Source organism: Neodiprion pinetum, chromosome 2, assembly GCF_021155775.2.
Source record: "Neodiprion pinetum isolate iyNeoPine1 chromosome 2, iyNeoPine1.2, whole genome shotgun sequence".
Lineage (NCBI taxonomy): Eukaryota > Metazoa > Arthropoda > Insecta > Hymenoptera > Diprionidae > Neodiprion > Neodiprion pinetum.
The window spans coordinates 39,473,769-39,495,067 of NC_060233.1; the positions used below are offsets into that span (position 1 = coordinate 39,473,769).

General features: G+C 36.3%; 1 protein-coding gene across 21 annotated transcripts in view; it reads left to right on the forward strand.

The window, feature by feature from the left end:
- The window catches only part of HDAC4 (histone deacetylase 4), a 106,082-nt gene that overhangs the window by 38,968 nt on the left and 45,815 nt on the right, over positions 1 to 21,299 (forward strand). For 2 of the 21 annotated variants that reach the window (XM_046611976.2, XM_046611977.2), the window contains exons 1-2: positions 4,918 to 5,051; positions 15,246 to 15,929. The exons of 16 other annotated variants lie outside the window; for them this stretch is intronic. In XM_046611976.2, the coding sequence (XP_046467932.1) occupies positions 15,884 to 15,929 (46 nt within the window). In that variant the 5' untranslated portion in view covers positions 4,918 to 5,051; positions 15,246 to 15,883. Of the gene's footprint in view, positions 1 to 4,587; positions 5,052 to 15,245; positions 15,930 to 21,299 lie in introns of those variants that run through there. 3 more of the 21 variants (XM_046611971.2, XM_046611972.2, XM_069133522.1) reach the window with 2 other exon arrangements.

A 21,299-nucleotide genomic window follows, 5' to 3' on the forward strand; every position in this document is an offset into this window, starting at 1 on the left:
TTTCACCGTGGAAATAATGTCGGATTATTCGTCATCAGTTCTATCTCGTATTTATATACAGGTATGGACTTCGACTCTCTGATATGTAGTTACGTGAATATTAAGTACGTGTGCGAAAGTGTAATGCTTGAAGTTCGATCGGATGAGTCGAAGAAGCGATTTAAAATCCTTATTGCCGGATGTAAGTGGGAGTATAAAACTCGTGTTGAGAAAATACAGCGGAATATTCAACGCCATCTTTTCACATTCGTCTAACTGTTCGTAAGATACGTTTGGATATAATTGTTTTTTTTTTTTTTTTTTCTCCCCACTTCCTTTGCATGGCTATACAACACAGTGTAATATATATTATAAATGTGCGTACGTGTGCGCGTCTAATAGCATCAAGTACGACGGATCGATGAATGATAGGAGGGCGAAGGAGGAGGGAAGTGAAGGGAAAATACCTGACCTTGACTTTATTTTTAGCGGCTTGTGCCAACTCGGCTGGTTGAGCGAGCTTTCAGGGGCGGCGGACGACGATGATGACGATGATGATAACGGTATAGAAATTGCCTACCTTCCTTACGGGGGTTAATTAAAACTTAACGGATAATCGACGAGGGTTGGGGGTTATTATCGATAGTTGCATCGTCGGCTGCAGGAACTGCGAGAAAAGCTTACGACGCAATTCCAACGAAATCTCATTATTGGACAGATGTGTGTATGTATATATATATGTATATATCTAAATCTGAATACGTATATGCGATTTGAAGGAGTGTATTAAGTGTTGCAGTTGCGCAGAATGCGAAAAAGTCGGAGGGATTGAAAATATTGTTATTGCATGAATTATTGTACAGAATTATTCGTACGCATTTTTTTTTTTTTTTAATTCTCGTTACACATTTTAATTTTCTTGGCACGTTAACATAAACGATATATTGTACCAAGATTCATATTTTTCTCCTTTGCGTTAAAGAATTGTTTAGAAAGAAAAATAAAAACAGCCGCATGTAATAATTGTTACGAACTGTGTTTTGTGAGTTAATTATGTAATACAATAAATAGTAGTGAGATATTAAATTGAAAGGATAAACAATCGAAAGAGAGTCTCAGATAGTTTATAGTGTTGTATTTAAAATTTCAAATTAATGAAACTTGTCGCCCACCGAAGTAAATCTCATTGTCAGATATGTTATTATGAGAATTACGTAACGATCAAAGTCTTGGATCTCTTTATCTCCCTTTCTTTCATTAGAAACACTTTACACGGAAATAAAAATTACTTTGACGTTTGATTCGTTTACACCGTGTTACGTAAAATAATGTGATGTATAAATGTGATTCCTTTGGAAATGAAAAACGCGTCTGTCACTCTGACAGTATTCATATTTTACCTTGAAGGTGAAAAAAAAATTTTGATCGCTCACTAAAATCGTCTAATAATCTTCTTTCATATTTTTTGTACAGGAGTGAAATTTTCCAAATATTTATTCTAAATTTTCTGTCGTAAAATCTCACTCTACGAAATACCGAGAATAACCACATGATCTTATTCTTAGTTGAAAATATGAGGAGGGGCGGGGGAGGGGGAGTTTGTTGGTGTAATATCATACTTCTTTTTGAATTTTTTTTTTTTAAAGAAAATGAAAACACTTGTAGCTATTTGAGTTTCAGAGATTTATTATTCACAATTTTTTCATTGAAGTTGGTAAGAAAATTGCGACATGACGCATATAAGTAGCTAACAACCACGTTTTCAATTCGGTGACGCAGATTCCTCGGTTAATTTTCATCCGATTGACTTGAAATTTTCACACAATCTTTAAAACTTGTTTATCGATTCGGCCTCTAATTAAATTTTTGAATTTCAGTACCGAATTTTTTTTTCAGAAATTTTATGGTGGAAGAATGAAGTTTTTTTTAGTTCATAATCGCGTATATTTGTGAGTAAAATTTTTTTTTTTACAACGCTTGCACTACTCGCTCGAACCCGAAACGACGTTTTTAACCCCAAAAAATTTGTTTTATCCGTTACAAGTTGGAAGAGTGATGTCGAGGGATTCGCCACCGCAAAAATCCTTGATTTCAGAGTCGTTCGCTACTTATATCCGCCATGCCGCAATTTTGTTATTAATTTCGGTAAAAAAAATTGTGAAATATTCTTGAAATTGTAGATAAAAAAAAAGCCCTCGGACTGATATTCCTCCAAGTGCTTTCGGTATCTTAAAAAAAAAAAAAAAAAAAAAAAAAAAAAAAAAAAACACCAAACAAGCTCCCCCCCCCCCTCATTAAGTTACCGCTCAATCAGCCGATAAATTAAAAATTGTCGCCAACGTTTGGAGGGCGGCAGAGTCGGTCGGACGCATCGTTGACCGGCATTCCTTGGCCGGTGGGTAGAGAGGACTAGGAACCGAGCGGAGGCGAGTAGTCGAGCAGTGGTTGAGATCAGCAGTAGTAACCACCTGTTAACGGTCGGCCTAGCAGCGGGGAAACCGGGAAGGCGCCGCGGAACTAAACCGGCGTCGACCGGCGTCGAGACGCACTTTGCCTACTCGGAGTATAATAAGGCTTCGGATAAAACGTCGCTGCTCAGCCGCGCGCGAAGCGGAGAACGAAAAAAATGCCGCTGCGAAGAAATTTTTTTACTCTTTGGAAAACATTGGATTTGAAGATATGATAAAACATGTACGCGATGCAGTTTTTTTTTTTTTTTTGCTCATATTCCTATTCCGACGTAGACCCAGATCGGAATAATTTGTAACGTTGAGCGATTTAGAAGCGAAGAAAAAAAAAAAAAAAAAGACCAGGTATTTACTTGGACTTGTACATATAGTTCGGTGTGGTGTAATTAATAAGATTATTCACCTTTGGGAAACGATTTATTATACGATTTCATTACGTTACGGTAAGTGTATCGAATGATTGTATAAAATATACATGCGTATATGTATATTTGAAAATATTTCGAAGCTCGTATTATATATGTATATGTAATACATACGAAGCGAGTTTCGACATATTTTGAAAGCGTTCTAACCGGATTGCGATTCGGTTTTTTCCTCATTTTGTTACTTTTGATATGTTATATTTTCAATATACGACGGCGGACTTTTTAATCGCGAAAAGTATTTAATTTGAGAGCTGATAGTTCTCCTTGTTATAAATTATTATCACAGAACATGTAAGGCGGGTACAACGCATATTGCAATATACGTGTCACGTACGCACGGATACGTGATTCGCTTATATCGCGATTAGGTGTAATTACGCTTCTTTACATTCCCCGGCATTTGGTCCAGCTGACCGGATCTAACCGGTGCGGTAGAGCAGAGAAAATGTATGTATGTCAACGCTGATAAGGTCGACCGAGCGCCGACATCTTGCGTCTTGTGTGTTTTTATCATTTTCAATTTCACACTTAACCGTCAACTCGCGCGATTTAACTCGCAACTTTAAAATTTCTCGTTCGCTCGCAATTATTAATAATACATCGTTATTCGACGCTGGTGCGATTTGGTTTTTAAGAAATAGATCTCATCGAAAAATATTACGTTGCGTTACAACGCCAAAGAAAAGACAAAAAAGAAAAAGAAAAAAAAACACAACACTAATGACAACTCGTGTATCAAAATACGCGATCGGAAAATTGTGATAATTATATCTGTTATACATTATACATATTATACGTATACATACATACCCGTGTTCAACGTTGTTATTACTGAAATATAATATTCGTCGTGCGTAGGCTACAATGTATAATTCTTCAAATAAAAAAACAATGTAAAACGGAGGTCGGTCGGTCGCTGTGTAATGTATGCGCTATTTCTGGAATCTGTTACCGCAGAGGCTCTCTTGTCACGTCGGGACTTTGGTACATACGTTATATGTACATGTATATTCATACATATTATAATTCAGGTTAATAAATACGAACAATATATAATTATTGCAAAGATTATACCACCGCGATGCTGGCTGCGTAATTATTGACGCCTCGGTTAACCAACAAACGAGTAGATAATATTATACACGCGTACGTGCGTTTTTGTTGTTGTTGGTTGTTATTATTATTATCATCATACAACTGAATATTTTCCGACGTCGTTCTATAATTATATCAAACAAACGTAGATCCGTATCGTTTGAATCCCTCGCAGTTCTTGATCTTCCGTTCTTGTTGTCGATGGTTTTTTCATTTATGTATAAGAAAAAAAAAAAAAAAAAAAATTGAATCAAAATTACGAAACCACCGAGCGTGCATCGTTACGTATTACGAGTGTAAAATTTAATCGAAGTTAGCAGAGCGCATCGAGAGTGGGTACCCAGGTAGGTTGGTACCTACGGAAAGAAAAGCGAGAGGTGGCGGGAGGAGGAGAGGGAGGGGCAAGGAGGTGGACAAACAGTACTTGCGCTATAAATAAATCTCGTTCGTAAAGTCGACGCCAGAAGACGCCATGAGACGACGTCGCTGACTGGCTGCGCTCTCGGCTCTCGCTTACGGCCGCGAAGGAGGAAACAATCCGACATCAGTTCGCGATTGTACGCCTTCTACGTCGGCTCGGTCGCGTTACGTTGCGTTACGTTACGTCGCGTCGCGTCGCGTCGCCTTAAAATATCGAGTAGGAATATCGCAAGGAAGGTGGCAGGAAATGCCAGGGAAAAGTGGTCGGTTTTCTCATCCCGTGTTTCGTCGGGCTTGTTTTATACATTCGTTGATACGTGTGTAGTGTGTTGGACGGTTTGTTTTCTTGTTGTTGGTATTATTTTTTTTTTATCTATTTTTTCTTCAATCATCTATCCTGTAACATATCACTTGAAACTATTTACACTTTTTTGGTTTTGGTTCGACGGAACGCAGTGAACGGATGTGCTATATATGTATACGTTTTATATATATATATATATATATATATATACAAACACATATGTATGAAGTATATATATGTACGATGTATTGTTTTTACCTGATTCGTTAAGTCGTGTCGTACGGATTTTGTTAATTTTAATCGGACGCGGATGTGGAATCCTGAGGAATCTTTTCACATTATTCCGCATAATTATCAGTGAGTTGATTTTCACTTTGTGAATTATTTGGTGAATTCTTTTACGTTGTATGTTTTGACGGTTATTATTATTATTATTATTATTATTATTATTATTATTATTATTATTATCTCCTGCCATCACACGCGTACGCACGATTTTCTCTTATATCCGCTTGTCCGGGATACGGAAATTCTGCTGAAGGGTGGATGGGAAGGGAATGTCGAATTGTTGAAAATACGTCCGAGTGCTTCAGTGTTCAATTGTTTCAAAAAACTGTCTCTTTGCAATTCGAGCCGTCTAATTTGCGATTGACTGATCAGTACTTGGCGGAAAATAATTAAAGAAAAAAAAAAAAAACCTGCTACGAAGGGCAAAATTTAATGTTATTTAATAACGAGGATGAAGTTGGTAACGTTACTTTAACAATGCACGTGTTTGGGAGAACTCGTTACTTCGCAACTTGAGGATCATCTGAAATTTTATAAACCATGATAAACAAAACGTACTCGTATTTTTAAAAGCAAACTCGTTGAAAGTCATTCGAAAAATTGCACGGTAATGTTTTTTTCCCCGAGATGTTTCGTTACGTTGACGTTACTAACTTCAATCTTGTGTTTAATAAACATTGGCTCGAATAGTTTTCATACGAATAAGTCTTATATTTGGTACAAATAGGAAACGTTTAATATTTATAAAAAATTGACTAAAGTAAACTGATTTTTATTTCTAACAATACGATGCAAGTCAAGGTTTGCTTAATTCGTGGCTAATTTTGGTACGGAATTTGACGAATGTTATTGAATTTAACAAATTGTACGATACGTGAATGAAAATTTTTCAAGTCAACTTTCTTGGAAGCTAAACTTGAAAATCGTATCGACGATGAAGAATGCTTTTCTTCTACTGCGAAAAAATGGTGACAGTTGAGTTACAAACCTGCAGTAACGCAATTTTTCATATATCTTGGCACGAAGCGCTGCTTGCAAAATTTTGTCTTACACCTCCGATTACAGCTTGTTGTATTCGATACTTCTGCAATGCCTCGCGCTTGTCATGCAGCGTATTTTTCTCACTTCAACGAGTCCAAACGTCGAAACCACCGGTTTAGATCTTCTATTTTTGGCTATTTGTATACAATTTCATTCATTATTTCTTTTTGCACACGCATTTTCACGCATTTTCACGCATTTTCACGCATGTTAGGCAAACGCGATCCTTGACCTTACGCGTACGCTTACGTCCGGCTTTCAAACTCCGGTGTTTTATACACTATGGAATTTCAAGTTCGTTGATCGTTGCCCTTGGCGTCGCTATATTTATAACGATTTTAAACGCACGAGTCTGATTTTGACCTAATATTACAAGAAATTGGGGAATTTTGTTCTAAAGTTGGAATTTAATCGAAGCGTTCTGAAGAACGGTGGGCTTTAATTTTTTATATCTCATACTCGAACGAGTTTTGGACTCAATTTTATATCCAGAAACGAACTTTCCAACTGTACCGATATGCGCTAAGAAATTTTTTATCTCTTCCTATATTTTATCATTTCAAATCTTACGCTTCTGTTGAAAAAGTTTCCTGGGTTAATAATAATATTAAATAAAAATAAATAAAAATAACGAAGAAACGTTTCTCACTGCACATCGGACGGTGAATTATGTGTTTTTAAACTGTTTCGTTTTTTATTTTGGGTGGGATAAAACCCTGACCTTGCCATGTATGTAAGTTATATCATGTATACATATATGTAGTTGCGAGAGTAGGACGCCGAGGCGATAAGCATCCCTGATGCCTGTGTTTATTTTGGTGTGCCTGTTACTTCCCTCTCGAGGGAAACGTCCCCCTTCGGGTTTTCACCTAGTTAAACCAATACTTATTTCGTTGTACTAATGCTCCTTTATGTTTTATGTTTTTTTTAGTTTTATGGAACAACTGGCGAGTTGCGAGGTTTTTTTTGTTTTTTTTTTAATTACTCTCCGAATAAATTGCTGATTCTGAATTCAAATGACAAGTATTTTCCTTCATTTTTCTTGGATTGTATTTTTTTTTTCCTTTTCTAATCTTTCATTTTCCTTTCCAAGTCTTATGCCATTTCATCAGCCGCTTTGATTAATCGATTAAATGACTTTACTTTGAAGTTTACTTCTCCGTATCCTTGTATTCAATTGCAAATTACTGCAGAATAAAAATTTCATACGACAGTTCAGATTGTTTTTTTTTTTTTTATTCTCTTTTTATGTCCGCAGCATTTGACGTAACGCATTTACTTGGAATACGTTGTCTGTACTATTTTTTTTTTTTTTTCTTTGTAATTTTCACCGGGAATGACGAATTTTAATTTATCTACGTATCAAGTATAATATTGTTGAGCATAAATTACCACAGAAACGCTTAGTCACACTGTAATAGCTTTATCACATTTTCTTTCACAACTCGCGCGCGCGTTCTTTAGGTCTTACAACTTGAAAAATGATTACACATTTATATTGTGTGTACCTGTCGCATAATTTATATTCGAGAATCTATCTTCCAACCAGACATATAAATATATGCATGTTGATAATGTACGTCACGTACGTACACAAGTACGTACAGAAGCGAGCAACTGTATCAAACGTATTATGTCACACCTTTACAATCCGTTGTTGTAAAAAATTGATGATCGATTTCCCCCCCCCCCCCCCCCCTCTTCTCCGTCACTCTCCCGTATGTTTTGTCGTCGTTGTTAAGATATTATTTACAAATGCGTGGATATAAAGAATATTTTTTTCTATTTTTTTTTGGCTCTCGTATCGGTTTTCCTCTTCCACCGTTTGTCGCGAAAGTTTTATCAAATTCCGCGAAACGATGATTGCGATTAAAAACAGACAACTCTCTGTAAGAAAATTTCACAGAGGAATTCGCATTCGCGATCAGCTCCAAGTAGCAGCGGGTATTTTATCGCCACCAAATTGCAGCCGGCATGGCACCAACCGCGTCATGTTGTACGTATAACGTACCATACGTATGATACATATTATACTTGTGTAAGACTGACCGTGTATCCGGGCAGAAAGTTTGCGGGGCCTGTGTTATGTATTTATTATGCAAACGTTAATGTACGTGTGTCTTTGTCCCCACCTCCTTGCAGTCACCGGTTGTACATGACATAGTAATACCCACCTTATGACACAGGGCGTGCAGGTATTACAGGTACGATACTTTACTACACGTACGTACGATAGTTGTAAAAGCGTAACGCGTATCTGCAAATCCTTATTATTCATGCATGTGTACGTCAACCGCATACAACGTCGCTGGAATATTTGCAAGAAAATTTACTCACGTGTATTAATTTAATTACGTGTAATAAGAAATTTGTTGAATAATCTTTTCTTTTTTTTTTTTTGTTTCCCAAACCCTAAATCACCATCGAAAACCTCACCGTGTAAATGTCAACGTGCGTATTCTGGGGTGATAAACGAGAGTGGATAAGAAAAAAAAAATATTGTCAGAATAGTAAAATAAATCTCGCGGGTATACCTTGAAAGAAAATTTTCGAAAAATATTCAAGGGATCAGAGAGCGTGTAGTTGAATAATGGTGAAAAATTTAGAAAATCTTAGGGAATTTCAATATCACGGTTTGTACAACGTATGACGCACGAGTAAAGCCTAGGAAGAATAATAAAGATTCCCTCAAATCTCGCATCCCGCTTGTATCATTATTATACTTACTTGATACCGTTACGCGTATACTTAACCTATATGGCGAACAACGCGTGAGAGATTCGCGTCAAGTCCTAACAGCGGCTTCAACCCTTTGATCTTCGGCATACCATTATAATCGCCGTTAGCGTTTTTAGCTCGCGGTGCTGCCTCCCAAGTTCAACATCCCGTTAATGGTTCAGGTTCCGAGGAGTACGCGACTTCCATATACTCACCGCAGGCTCTCTTATACCTGATCCAAGACGTCTGCGAAAAAGAGAAGCGAGAAGAAAGAGAGGCTGAGGAATGACGCCGGTGATGCAGCCTCGGGTTAAACGATCCACCGATCATATCGATTATAACTCTCGCAATCAAAGGTTTTATCGATCGATTTCCGTCACGTAGAGTTGCTTTTTCTGTTTAGCTTTTTAAATTTCGTTTCGTGTCTTTTTCGCGAAAATTGAGAGTAAAAGATGCCGATACTTTGGGGAAAGAAAAAAAAACAATATACATTTGTGTATAACAATTAAACCTTCAAAGTCAAATGAAAAAGAATTTAATTATTTTTTCTTAGAAATGAAAGAATCGCGTCAAACAGTCCGAGAAGTATCTATCTCATCGTTGATTTGGAACTTCGCTTCTCGTTCTTTGAATTATACAAACTCGATGAAAAACAGACCGTATAAAGTAGAAAATATTATATTCCGATATCTTCTTCTCGTTTCCGCCTCCGTGCAGACTGATGCGGTGAATCGAAAGTGATTCCAATTACGTCACTCGAGTATAATCATTCTCTCCACTTTAAAGCGCTGTGCTAAGTCACGGGATCAATTTACACGACGATGAATGAGAGTGTCGTGCTTACCGCGCTTCTTTCACTCCTCTTACAACTCGTATCCAATTCGTTTTCGTCTTTCGATTTATCGCGCTTTCCGCTAGCCTTCGTTTTTCCATCATCTACCCCCGTATGCGTTACGTAAAGCAAAGTGTAGTTTGTACGCGTCTGTGCGTCGATTTTCGTGTTATTAAACAAAATCCCGATATCACTCGATTAATTAATTGTCGTACAATAATTGACTTACGATATTGCTAAACTGGTGAAGTTTATTTGTTTGGTTTATTCATTCCTTCATTATTTTTTTTTTTAAACTTTTTTTTCTCGTGAATTCGGCACAACGTTTCAAACACGAATATTTATTTCTCACCCGACTGTTTGCCGTAAATTTATGTTGCATACCGCGTGTCTGATGTAAATGGTAAAAGGGCGTATTATTTATTTATTCGTTTGGCTATTTTTCGCGTCGAAAGTACTCGAAACGCTTGTCAACACTAAAATTAACCGAAAAATGTAATTAGTTCCCCATGAAAGGGCATAACCGACAGTAATTACGACCTTTTTACCGTCAGTTGGCGCATTTTTTAATTACCAAATTTTTCTTCCGAACGTATCATCATATTTTTCACACAAATACAAAGGGAGAAGAAAATAAAGTACGCCATTTTACCTTTACGCGCGTGGTCAAAGGTCGTATAATGGCGTATACGTATTTTTATCATTAGACACGCGACATGTATTATTTCATATTTATTTCTTTTTCTCTCTTAAAACACGGCGACTATTCGCAATCGCTGACATCTATCTAATTGCAGAGGCTGCCGTTCGTTACTACACATACTCGGTGGCAGTATATTACGCAATTTCAGTTGCTTGACCGCGCGCGTCGAGAGAAACTTTAAATTATTATATTCTAAGGCTTGTTTACAGCAACTCAGCCGACTAAACGCGTGTGTATTTATATATACCTATATATATGTGTATATATATATATATATATATATATATATATATATATATATATATATATATATATATATAGTAACGTATATAATGCACAAACGTATCTCCCTAATATCTTGTGTACTATATTCATTTATATTACACTTATGTTATATATGTTATGTATGGTATATACATGTATGCATGGAAAACGAGAGAAACGGGCGGCATTCGAAATTCTTTAAGTTTATTTTCAATTTCGCAACAGCTGTTATACATTATTATATATTACCACTGTCGCTGTAATTATTTTACAGAAGTACAGAATCAATATTGAATCATTCTGTAAAGAACGCGCGTTCGATGTATGCAATCTAAAAATAATTAATTGATATTGTCGTGTGAAATGTCACATCCAGAATATATATCCGTAAAAAATGTAAGTTTATCTGCGGAAGAAAAGAATTGATGGAAATGAGAACGATAATATTCCGATGCTCGAATTGAAATCTGAAACATTGATCGATACTCTATTTACACTAGAGTATACTTTATTTAGGGCTGGGAAGAAATTTTTATCATTCACCTACCAAATCGACTAAAAATAATTCAAAGGCAATTCCCTGATGTTTTTTTTTTTTTTTTTTTGCAAATTTTTATCTCAACTCTAATCCCTGCCTGTAAGACGGTGGATTTCCCGATTTAAAAATCGCCGTTTTTCCGTTACATTCTCAATTGCGTGTATTTTATTTTCAAAGTAATAATTTTCAAAATAACCTGTAATCGTCAGATTTCAGTAAACATTGGTGCTACTAACTTATAAAAAATTCAATTTAGACTAATTTCATATCCTCTGAATCAGACTTTTTTTTTTCTTTTCTTTTCTTTTTTTCTTTTTTTTTTTCTTTTTCCGGAAAGTATGCAATTCGTCCATACAATACGCATACACATACAAAACTACGTACATCGAAATGTTTCGCCAAGTGAAACGAACCGCTGACGTACTTCTTCACCGTCTCTTATACACAGCTGCTTATCATTCATTCATTCATTCGTTCGTTCGTTCGTTCGTTCGTTCAGAGATTCATTCCCCTCTATGCATCGTAGGTACTTTATCGCGTCAAGATAATACCTTTACCCTGGCTGAACATACGTCCATACGTATATGTACATAAGTAATGCACAAGTTGCATCCGGTATCCTATATTATAATCTACCCGAGGCGGCGAACAATGGCGCAGGTTGCACTTATCGTTGTGTAATACACACGCGTCCGTGCCTGAGATTCGTGCATTATTGTCATTATCATTATCATCGTTATCATTATCATTATCGTTGTGTACATGGTAATTTAATTTTTAATTCCTTTTTTTTCTCGAGGTGTATGTAACTACAACAAAGGCAGACGAACGGAATACAAATTTTATTTTCAAACACCTGTTGCCTTACGTGTATTTAACGTATCACGCATAACTAGTTATAGTAGGGAATTAAAAAACAAATGAATATCGACGCATAGCTAATGTTCCATCAACGCCGTTCGTTTTCTCATAAGTATATTATTGTTGTCGTTGTTGTTGTGCATATTTATTGCCGACGATGCAAGAAGATGAAAAATAGACTCGTTCGTCGAGCGCGACGATGACGACGTCACGGGAACAGTTTGCAGAATGCGGCGGTCCGTCAGACGTGTGTTAGTAGCCCAGTCGTCTCGGTGCAGCAAGCATTCGTTATACGGTCAATGATCCCCCATCTCGCCCCCCCCCCTCCCCCCGCTCCCTGTCTCCCTGCACCAACCTTCGACCCTTTTTCTCTCTCTCACTCTTTACCATCTCCGAAGCGATATGTGATGTTACATACGTACGATACTCGCGGCGAAACCGGAAATACTTGCGGGAATTCTTGCGGGCGTAATCTTTTTTTATTTTTTTATTTTTTATTTTTTTATTTTTTATTTTTTTATTTGACTCTCAAAGGATTAGCCGTGTATTAAAATGATTGCGAGGTTGACGTGACATGATGTCAACAAGTTTTTTTTTTTTTTTTATGTCAAACCTTTTTGTTTTCTCCGACTTCAAACTTCCATGATATGTGTATACCGGTTTCGGGGGAAAAAGAAACCATTTCCGAAAGGAGTAAATTAAAAAATCTGAAAAAAATTCAGATAGCGTACCTCTAAAGTAGTAATACTGTTTAACCGATTATGGAACAGATCCGAGAGGATAAAAAAAAAAAAAAAAAAAAATAAATAAAAAGTCGAGTTGGTATATGTACATTGTACAGGCAATTAAGCATCCGTTATCGAACACGATCGATTCTCTCATCTCCTTATACTATGGCGGATGTAAGAATACTTTTGCCACGAAAGGAAAAGGAAGAATAAAAAAATTCATGCTTTGTTTTCAAAATTTTTTAACAGCACTCCTCAATAGAACGACTTTAAACAACCGAAACGAATCTTACGATCGCCGACGATACGATCAATTTTCTATCTGTCGGCACTAGATTCATATAATTTGTTGCATTCTGGAGTCATTGGTAAAATATTCGACTTGACTTTATAACGAGATTGCGGTAAAAAATATGAAACACAAATTTGTACAGGCCGAATTTTCTATGCATATTTGTATACGACAATATTTTTCATTCTTTCTTTTCGCATATTCTTATCCCTTTTCACGTTGACGAAAAGCATCGCGAGAAAATTGTTTTTCTAATCTCCCTGTTTCACCTGCTTCGTTTTCACCTATTTCAGCTGTATTTCTATCCCTCGAATTTACAATTACAGTTGTTTATTTATACATACCGCAACGTACCAGCGACTTGGGGCGAGTTTCTTCCAATTCTGCTTTGCATATATTATACCTACGTAGTACGAATACACTTACAGTTGAACCGCGTGTTTCATGCTCGTTTGCCCGACGGTTGGTCCCTTGTACACGTTGCGTGTATAAGTACTTAATTATTATCAGCTGATAACGATACTCTTCGTAGAACTCGTATACGCGCGTTTTGATGCGTCAACGCTGCCGGCGCTAGCTGGCTGGTCTTTGCTCTTTGCCAGATCTCTCTTCTAACTGTAACAAAGTTTGTTATTTCGTTCGTTAGTTAGTTAGTTTGTATGTTTGTTCCTTACTTCGTTTACTCATACAAATATACGCAGTATGATTATTTGCTCGCTATGCCGTTGTTCCGACAATATTCATTCTCGCAGGGCGCCGAGTGTAACATTAGACGGAATAGAAGAAATTGTCGTTGATGTTTTTTTTTTTTTTTTTTTATATAGATATGTTATATATATGTAAACTAATCATATTGTCATAATTCTTTGATTTCTCATTTTCGTAATCTTCTTCATCTTTCTTGCGTAAGCAAGATGTCGAGTTACAAGCCGCAGATGTCACGGTGCTGACAACTTTATTTCAAAATCTTTAACGACGCGCCGTCTGACCGTGTATATTTATACGCATACGTATATGCGTACAATATTGCACGATGCGTATATTTGCGTACACCTTCGCGTTTTTAAAACAAAAATTTTTTTTTTTTTTTTTGCATATACGCGCGTGCGTGTGTGTGTGTGTGTTGTAAAAAAGAAACAACCTATAAAAATGATTTGTGCTTTGTAACCTTGACTCGCACGAAGGTTAGGGCACCAAATTTGACAATATAGGCATGCGTGGGGATTCGCGTACATGGACACTGTGCGTGAACAGGTGAAAACTTATACTTTCGCGATTGTTTCACGGTAATTATTTCTAAACGCGACAGTTTTCTGGACAAGCGGATTGAAAAAAAAAAACGAGTTGAAAAAAGGCGGATTTTTGTTAACTAGCTATGTAAACATTCGGGGAGATATTATCAAAATATATTAAGTAAATTTTGTACTTAACCCTTTCAGGGACGGTATTGCATACGTGCATACACGCAACGACAGATTACTTTTAGTTTTTCTAGCGTTATGGGAATATTTTTGCACCGATATGCGAGGAATTAAATTTCTCAGACTCCTATTATACGCCACCTTATTTTGTAATTCACTAGGTGTTTCGGCTTGAGAATTTCACAACAATTTGCTAACGAACGATCAATGTGCGAAAATGCTTCTTTTTTTTGAAGAAGAAGAAGAAGAAGAAGAAGAAGAAAATTGGCTCGGAAGATAATTTTCATTGGATTAAAAACAAATTTCATATTCTGAAGTTTTTGATCTCGCTGATTACGAATCCGGTATAAAATTTTGAAAAATCAAAATTCCGGATCGAATATGGTGAACGGCAGTCACAAAATATTCAAAATATTGCTTTGAAAAAGAAAATGTTGCCTTATTGGCTCGCTTATTGGAAATCAAATTCTTGATCGAAAGCGTTCTTGATGTTTTTATTTTTTTTATTCAACGAGTCATTTTCTTGAACAAATTCAATTGCATGTCCGATAATACAGGTGGTTAAAGACTTGACTTCCGGTTCAGATCCTGCATAAACCAAATTATACTTTCCCGCAGGCTTTTGACGCGCTGAATCCGAATCTGATGTTGATAAAAATGGCGAGCTCAAAAATCTACAGTTCACCGATGATTTTTATGTCTCATGCAAACGAAGAACGAGCCCCTGAAAGGGTTGAGGTTATCAGAATGCAATCGCGTACGCGTCACGCGTAATAATACACAGGCTTCCTCGAATGCAATACAGCTAGTGGTTCTCGATCAGATTTATTGTGGTTTAACGAATTTTTATTTGTTCTCTTTCTAGATATCCGCCAGTTTCGGCCTGATCGAGCCTCCGATCTCTGTGCTGAATTTTCGCGTATCCAGTGATCGCACGTTTATTAACCAGAATACACCGGGCCTGGTGTAAGTTTCTGTAATGTGAAAATATACCTACACAGTACACGTACAAATTGCAACCTTCGTACACCTCTTTTAAAACAATCGCGCAGCCCCTCGTAACTCGCGATTAAAATCGATTTTAGTGCGCAGGATTACTATCGTTATCGTCGTTGTTATCGTTATTTTCGTTATTTCTGACATCGCGATAAAAGAGAATTAAAGATGAAATAAAAATAATAACAAATTAATACTGTCCAATAATCCATCATCTGCACCCTTATACAATAACACGTATACATATATTGTATATGTACATGCGATATCATAGTGTGTGATTTTTCGTGCAAGTGATATTAGTATAACGATAAACATAAATAATAACGATAATCATCGAGTGTGAAAACATAAGTAAAACAAAATCGATAAATAATTGGAGGAAAAAAAGAAAGAAAAGATTTTGAAATCGTGATAATTTTGCCGTTTGGATGTTACTTGGTGACGACGCGAATCTTGCCCTGGATATAAATATATCGTTAAAACGGTCCAGGACGAAAGGCATATATGGACTATGGTGCTACCTACAATATGCACCATACCAATCATTTAGGTATGTATCGTTGATATGACTGACTAACAGCTGAGAGAAAGGAAGAAAGAAACAAACAAACGGAACAAATAAACAAAATTCTCGCAACGTGTTGCTTGTGATTGATTTTGGAATTTTTATTTACGTGATATACTATATAAAAATATTGGAAATTATTATTACAAATAAATCGTGATAAATGTGCTTTTTATATGTGCTTTTTATATATATATATATATATATATATATATATATATATATATATAAGGATTAAATTGCGAAAAAGCACATATAGTTAAAAAATTTCGAGTAATTTTTTATCAATGAACATGGACTGTAGAGCAATAAAAATTTATTATCTATATATATATATATATATATATATATATATATATATATATATATATAGATAAGATAGATAGATGTAAAACTTCATATTTTCAATATTTCTTTATCTGTATATCTTATCCCTCTCTCTTACATAACAGACTATTTTCAGGCTTCCGATCTGTATCATATGCGTATTACTCTGCCAATTATCAAATCGCTCCCTCAATTTATACCAAAGTCATACAAAACGAAATAACTGATTATATAAAAACTACGTGTATTTTACGTTTGAAACTTTCGGTGGGCTTAGAAAAACACTTGAAACCTTACATCCATTTTCATTTTCAACGAATTCCAACAAATTTTGGGGCGTCCGAATGAAAATTTTATCCTACCCTCAAATAAGGAACACCCTAATACGTGCATGTAGATATAATTTTACCCTGCACGTGGAGTTAACTTATCGTGCGGATCAACGTGCCATGATTATACTTCCGGTTGCAGCGTGTACTTGTCTACATGGAAACATGTAAATCATGCGTTTGTTTGCGTGCGTATCCGCGCGTGTGTCTGTGAAAGTACGTATAATAACCAGTTTATATGAATAAAGAAAATATACATGCATCGATTCCGGCAAACAACCGTGTATCGTCTGTGCACACTTTGTACAGGCAAACTCGTTGTATAGAATTTCGTACACAGGTACATATATACGTATATCGGATCCCTTCTGGGATGCGGAGAAGCCGACTTCATTCTTTCGATTATCCTGTATATGTATATATATATATATATATGCATATATACATACACACACACGCTTGCGTATATTATCATACATATATAATGTATATTTGATTACTGAATTACGCTGTACAATGCGTGTATCTTTTGATCTCTCATCGGTGTATCATGAATATGCATATACTCGCTCGAAAACAAAATTAAACAAAATAAAAATTTGTTCAATTTACCAAACACGTCGAAGGATATATTTTTGTTTATTCAAATAAATGTGGTTTCATCACTTGACGTCACAAATTATTGTTTTTACTACCGGAATTTTTTTTTTTTTTTGTCTTGCCGAATCAAGTAACAATTGTTTGAAACAAAGAGAAAACACCTCGTGTACGTACCTTGTATCTTATACCTCGGGCAGTTTCTTTCCTTTGTACATGCAGCTACGAGATTCACAATATTATTGGATGATGGGTGTAATTGGTGAAAATCGAAAAAAAATGGATATTATATATTGTTATTCACTTTTTTTTTTTTTTTTTTTTTTTGTCACGTTTCTGTTCGCAATCACACGCACGTCCTGTTATCGTCCACCTACTCCAAAAGGTTCAAGATACATTCATACATGCATCTATATGCATATATATATATATATATATATATATATATATATATATATAGAAATATAAATGAAATGTACATGTCACATATAATAATAATAACAATAATAACTATTATTATTATTACAAGGAAGAAATTGTTCAAAGATTTTAGGTACGAAGTTAATCTGTGAGGTCGAAACTTGCGGATTATACGTACGATAGCCGTGCAGAGAATCGCGGTGTTGCGCAATTCTTTGTGCGCGCAGATTTTCGTAAATATAGCGCAAACATTTATCATTCTAACATTTCAAACTGGATTCTATACAAGACATTGCACGTGCATACGTTTCAGCGCCCAATGTACCTCGTGAAATACGTGCTTGATCGGGTAGATGAGGATTATTTAATAATTGTACACTCGATTCGATTCTATTTGGCGCGAGAGGGAAAAAGAGGGAGAGAGAGAGAGGAGAGAACGGATTCATTTTTGGTTTGACGTTAGAAGCCGAGGGCATAGGACCTAGTGTACACAAATGTCATCCTATATATAGTTACGGGCTAAAGTTAGGAGTCGGCCAACGGCCAGAAATACAAGCTACCACCGGCAGAGGTATACTTACCAACTACTGGCTCGAAAGCGAGATCGGGCGCCGTTCTCCGATCTACGCAAACACGCGCGTGCGATCGGTTGTCGCATGTCGGCGAGGCAAAAACCAGCTTCGCCTCATCGTTTCTACGATTGCTCGTCGTTATCGCTATTGTTGTTATTATTGTTGTTGTTGTTGTTTTTTTTGTTCTCCTACCCACCACCCTCAAACTTGATCGCGCTAATTGCATTCGCATCATTCGTCTTAGAGTTGGCAGAGCGTTTGTATAATAGAATATTATACGTTGTGCGTATGTTGCGTTGGGGTGTTTCTTTGCTTTGGACAATTTTTGCTTTTGCAGAAATTGCTTTTGAACAAATAAATACAAATATCCACAAAAGTACGGTCTGACGTTGGTTAAAATAATTTCAGAATACGTTGGTATATCTCGACGGACGTTGACGAAACGGTTGGTTATTGCGAATATGCGTAGAGGATAATTGTTCTTGTCATCGGGGTCCGTAGAGGTACGAGGATTGTGTAATCGTCACCCCAAAGTTGGGCATTTTGTAATCGACCTCGTTAAAGTTGAGTGAATTTTCTCAGGGGTCATAGATTTGATCGTGAAACTTGATAATTGGAAAAAAAAAAAACATGAATAATTGTAAAAATTCGATCAGCATTGACGCCGATGCTTGATAAAAATATCGGCGTCGTTGACGGAGGATTTTACGTCAATCGTCCGCCGACATCGAAGACAAAAAAAAAAGAGTCAAATTCTAATTGGATACAGCTGACGCAGAATGCTCCGTAGGCGATGTGAATATTTTTTTTTTCACGGAATATTAGAATCAATGCTCACAGATTTCTCACAGTAACAAAGTTTCTTGCAAACAATCGGTCACGCGACATTTGTGTAAAACCGATCTGAGGGGCGAGCGGCCGAGTCAAAAATTCTAGAAAAGCTGAAAATAAAAAACCAATCCGATACCTTATGCATGAGGAAGAAATAGTCGAAAAGAATTTGCACACGTAAGTTACAATTCGTATATTGCTGCGCGTGTTTCAATTTTTATACACAGACAGGTATATATGTTGTAAAAATGTGATCATGCGTTTTGCGACTATGGGTATGTACTGTACACTATATGTATACATGTACATGTATATCGAATACACTCGAATCAAATCGGGGGTGAGAAAAATAGGGTAGAACTTCGGGGAGGGGGGGTGGGGGGGAGAAAGCGAACGTTTAAAATACGAAAAAATAAATAAATCCGATCGGGCAACAACCGCGGTGGTGAAATGTAAATACATATAAGTGTGTGTGTGTACGTTTCGTAAAAGACGTGGAGAAGGGAGGTCTGCATGGGACGGAAATATCATTGCCGGCTAGACCTAACGATTGTATTTTTGGCCTCGTTTTCTATTCTCGTATACGTATACGTATGCATGTACGTACGTACATTTCATACGTCGCGGCGTTATTTTTTGTTACGCGTATTATGCGTGTCCTCCCGGTATAATGTATCGTCAATTTACCGGGTAATGTTCATTGATAGGTTGCCAGTGGCTTAGTATTTTTTCGAAATAAAACTGAAACTAGTTTCTTTTTTGATCAAAATTCAAATCAATCAAACGACCAGCGACTCAAGGGAAATTGGTAATGAATATTACCGTGTACGTACACTTACGTATGGTACGTGAAGAAAAAAGCATCCGTGAATTCGAATGCAATTTGCGCGTTTACGAAATCGGCAAACTGTACGGTCTACACGTGGATAGTTGTAATGTTTAAATACATGCGTACGCCCCGATGCGTTTATTATGTATTTTGTGTTTCTGTGCTTGTCTTTGCGGAGAAATAAATTTATTTCGTAGAAGTAACGAGATGCGGTTTAATTGGCGATGCCTGTCGAGGAGGATGCTTTCGTGAAAAATTCTCCATTCTTGGATAAGAGAGAAATATTATCGTGTTCGATTAGGTCGAATTGGACGAGACGATGAAAACAAAGAAATTAGCCAACTTTTCCATGACGTATGGAATTTTTCAATTTTCTTTGACACATGCAACGTAGCTTGATGTAATAAGAAGGGATTATTAAATATACATAAATCAATGGAAATAATACTCGTACAACGATTGCAGGAAGAATAAGGAAAACTAAAAATCTCCGTTCATTTTAATTCTCTCGCTGAATGTACGTGAAGTAAGCGATCGTTTTGAATTCCTGTCTAATTTCGACCGTCTGGCATTCACATACCTACATAAATTAAAATTAAAATAACGCTGCACGCGGTTACATGTATAATCCGGCGGGTATAGAATTCATCACTTTACAGATACCGTTAACTTGTTTTCAAATCGCCGTCTGTCCGAAGACCCGAATTGGTTAATGCCCTGGAGGTAAGATCGTCACGCGGCGTCGACGTTCTCGAATTCATTTTCCGTATTTTTTATTTTATTTTTTTTTTCTACCCTTGCGGCGTATATCGCAAGGTGGTATACGCTGCATCGACCTCGAAAATACCGTACCTTGTACCTTATATACGAACCCGATTACATTCGCGCTAATATGGGATTTACATATGAGAAATTCCATTCGATTCCGACCAACGTCTCATCCTCACTATTTTCTGATCTTCTTCAGAATTTATTCTGCAATTGTTCCGACTCCGAAACAGTGTCCAGAATTTTTTGAAAAAATTTTTTTATCCCACTGTTCAATTATTTGCAAATATTGAGAGTGATTTTGAAAATGAACTTTCTTAAAATCCTCAAGAAAAAAACTCTTAACAACTGTATTTTATTTAATTTTATTTCCACGATGGGCCGACTTTTTTTTTTCTACCCATCTCCGGCACTTTTAATTTTTTTTCTTCAACTAAAACGTTGTTCGAACGGTCCGAGAATTATCAAAAAATTCTCAAAAAATTACAAGAAATTCTTTGTTGTTACGTAAAAAGAGGATTCAGAATCGAGCACTGAATTTTTGGTTATTAATTGAAAATTTTCGGAACGTTTCAGAACTAAATACGCTTAAAAACACATCTTCTTCCTCTTATTCTTTTTTTTTTTCACCTGAAATACAATTTATTCAATACTTACCTATAATGTCACATCGATTTTCACT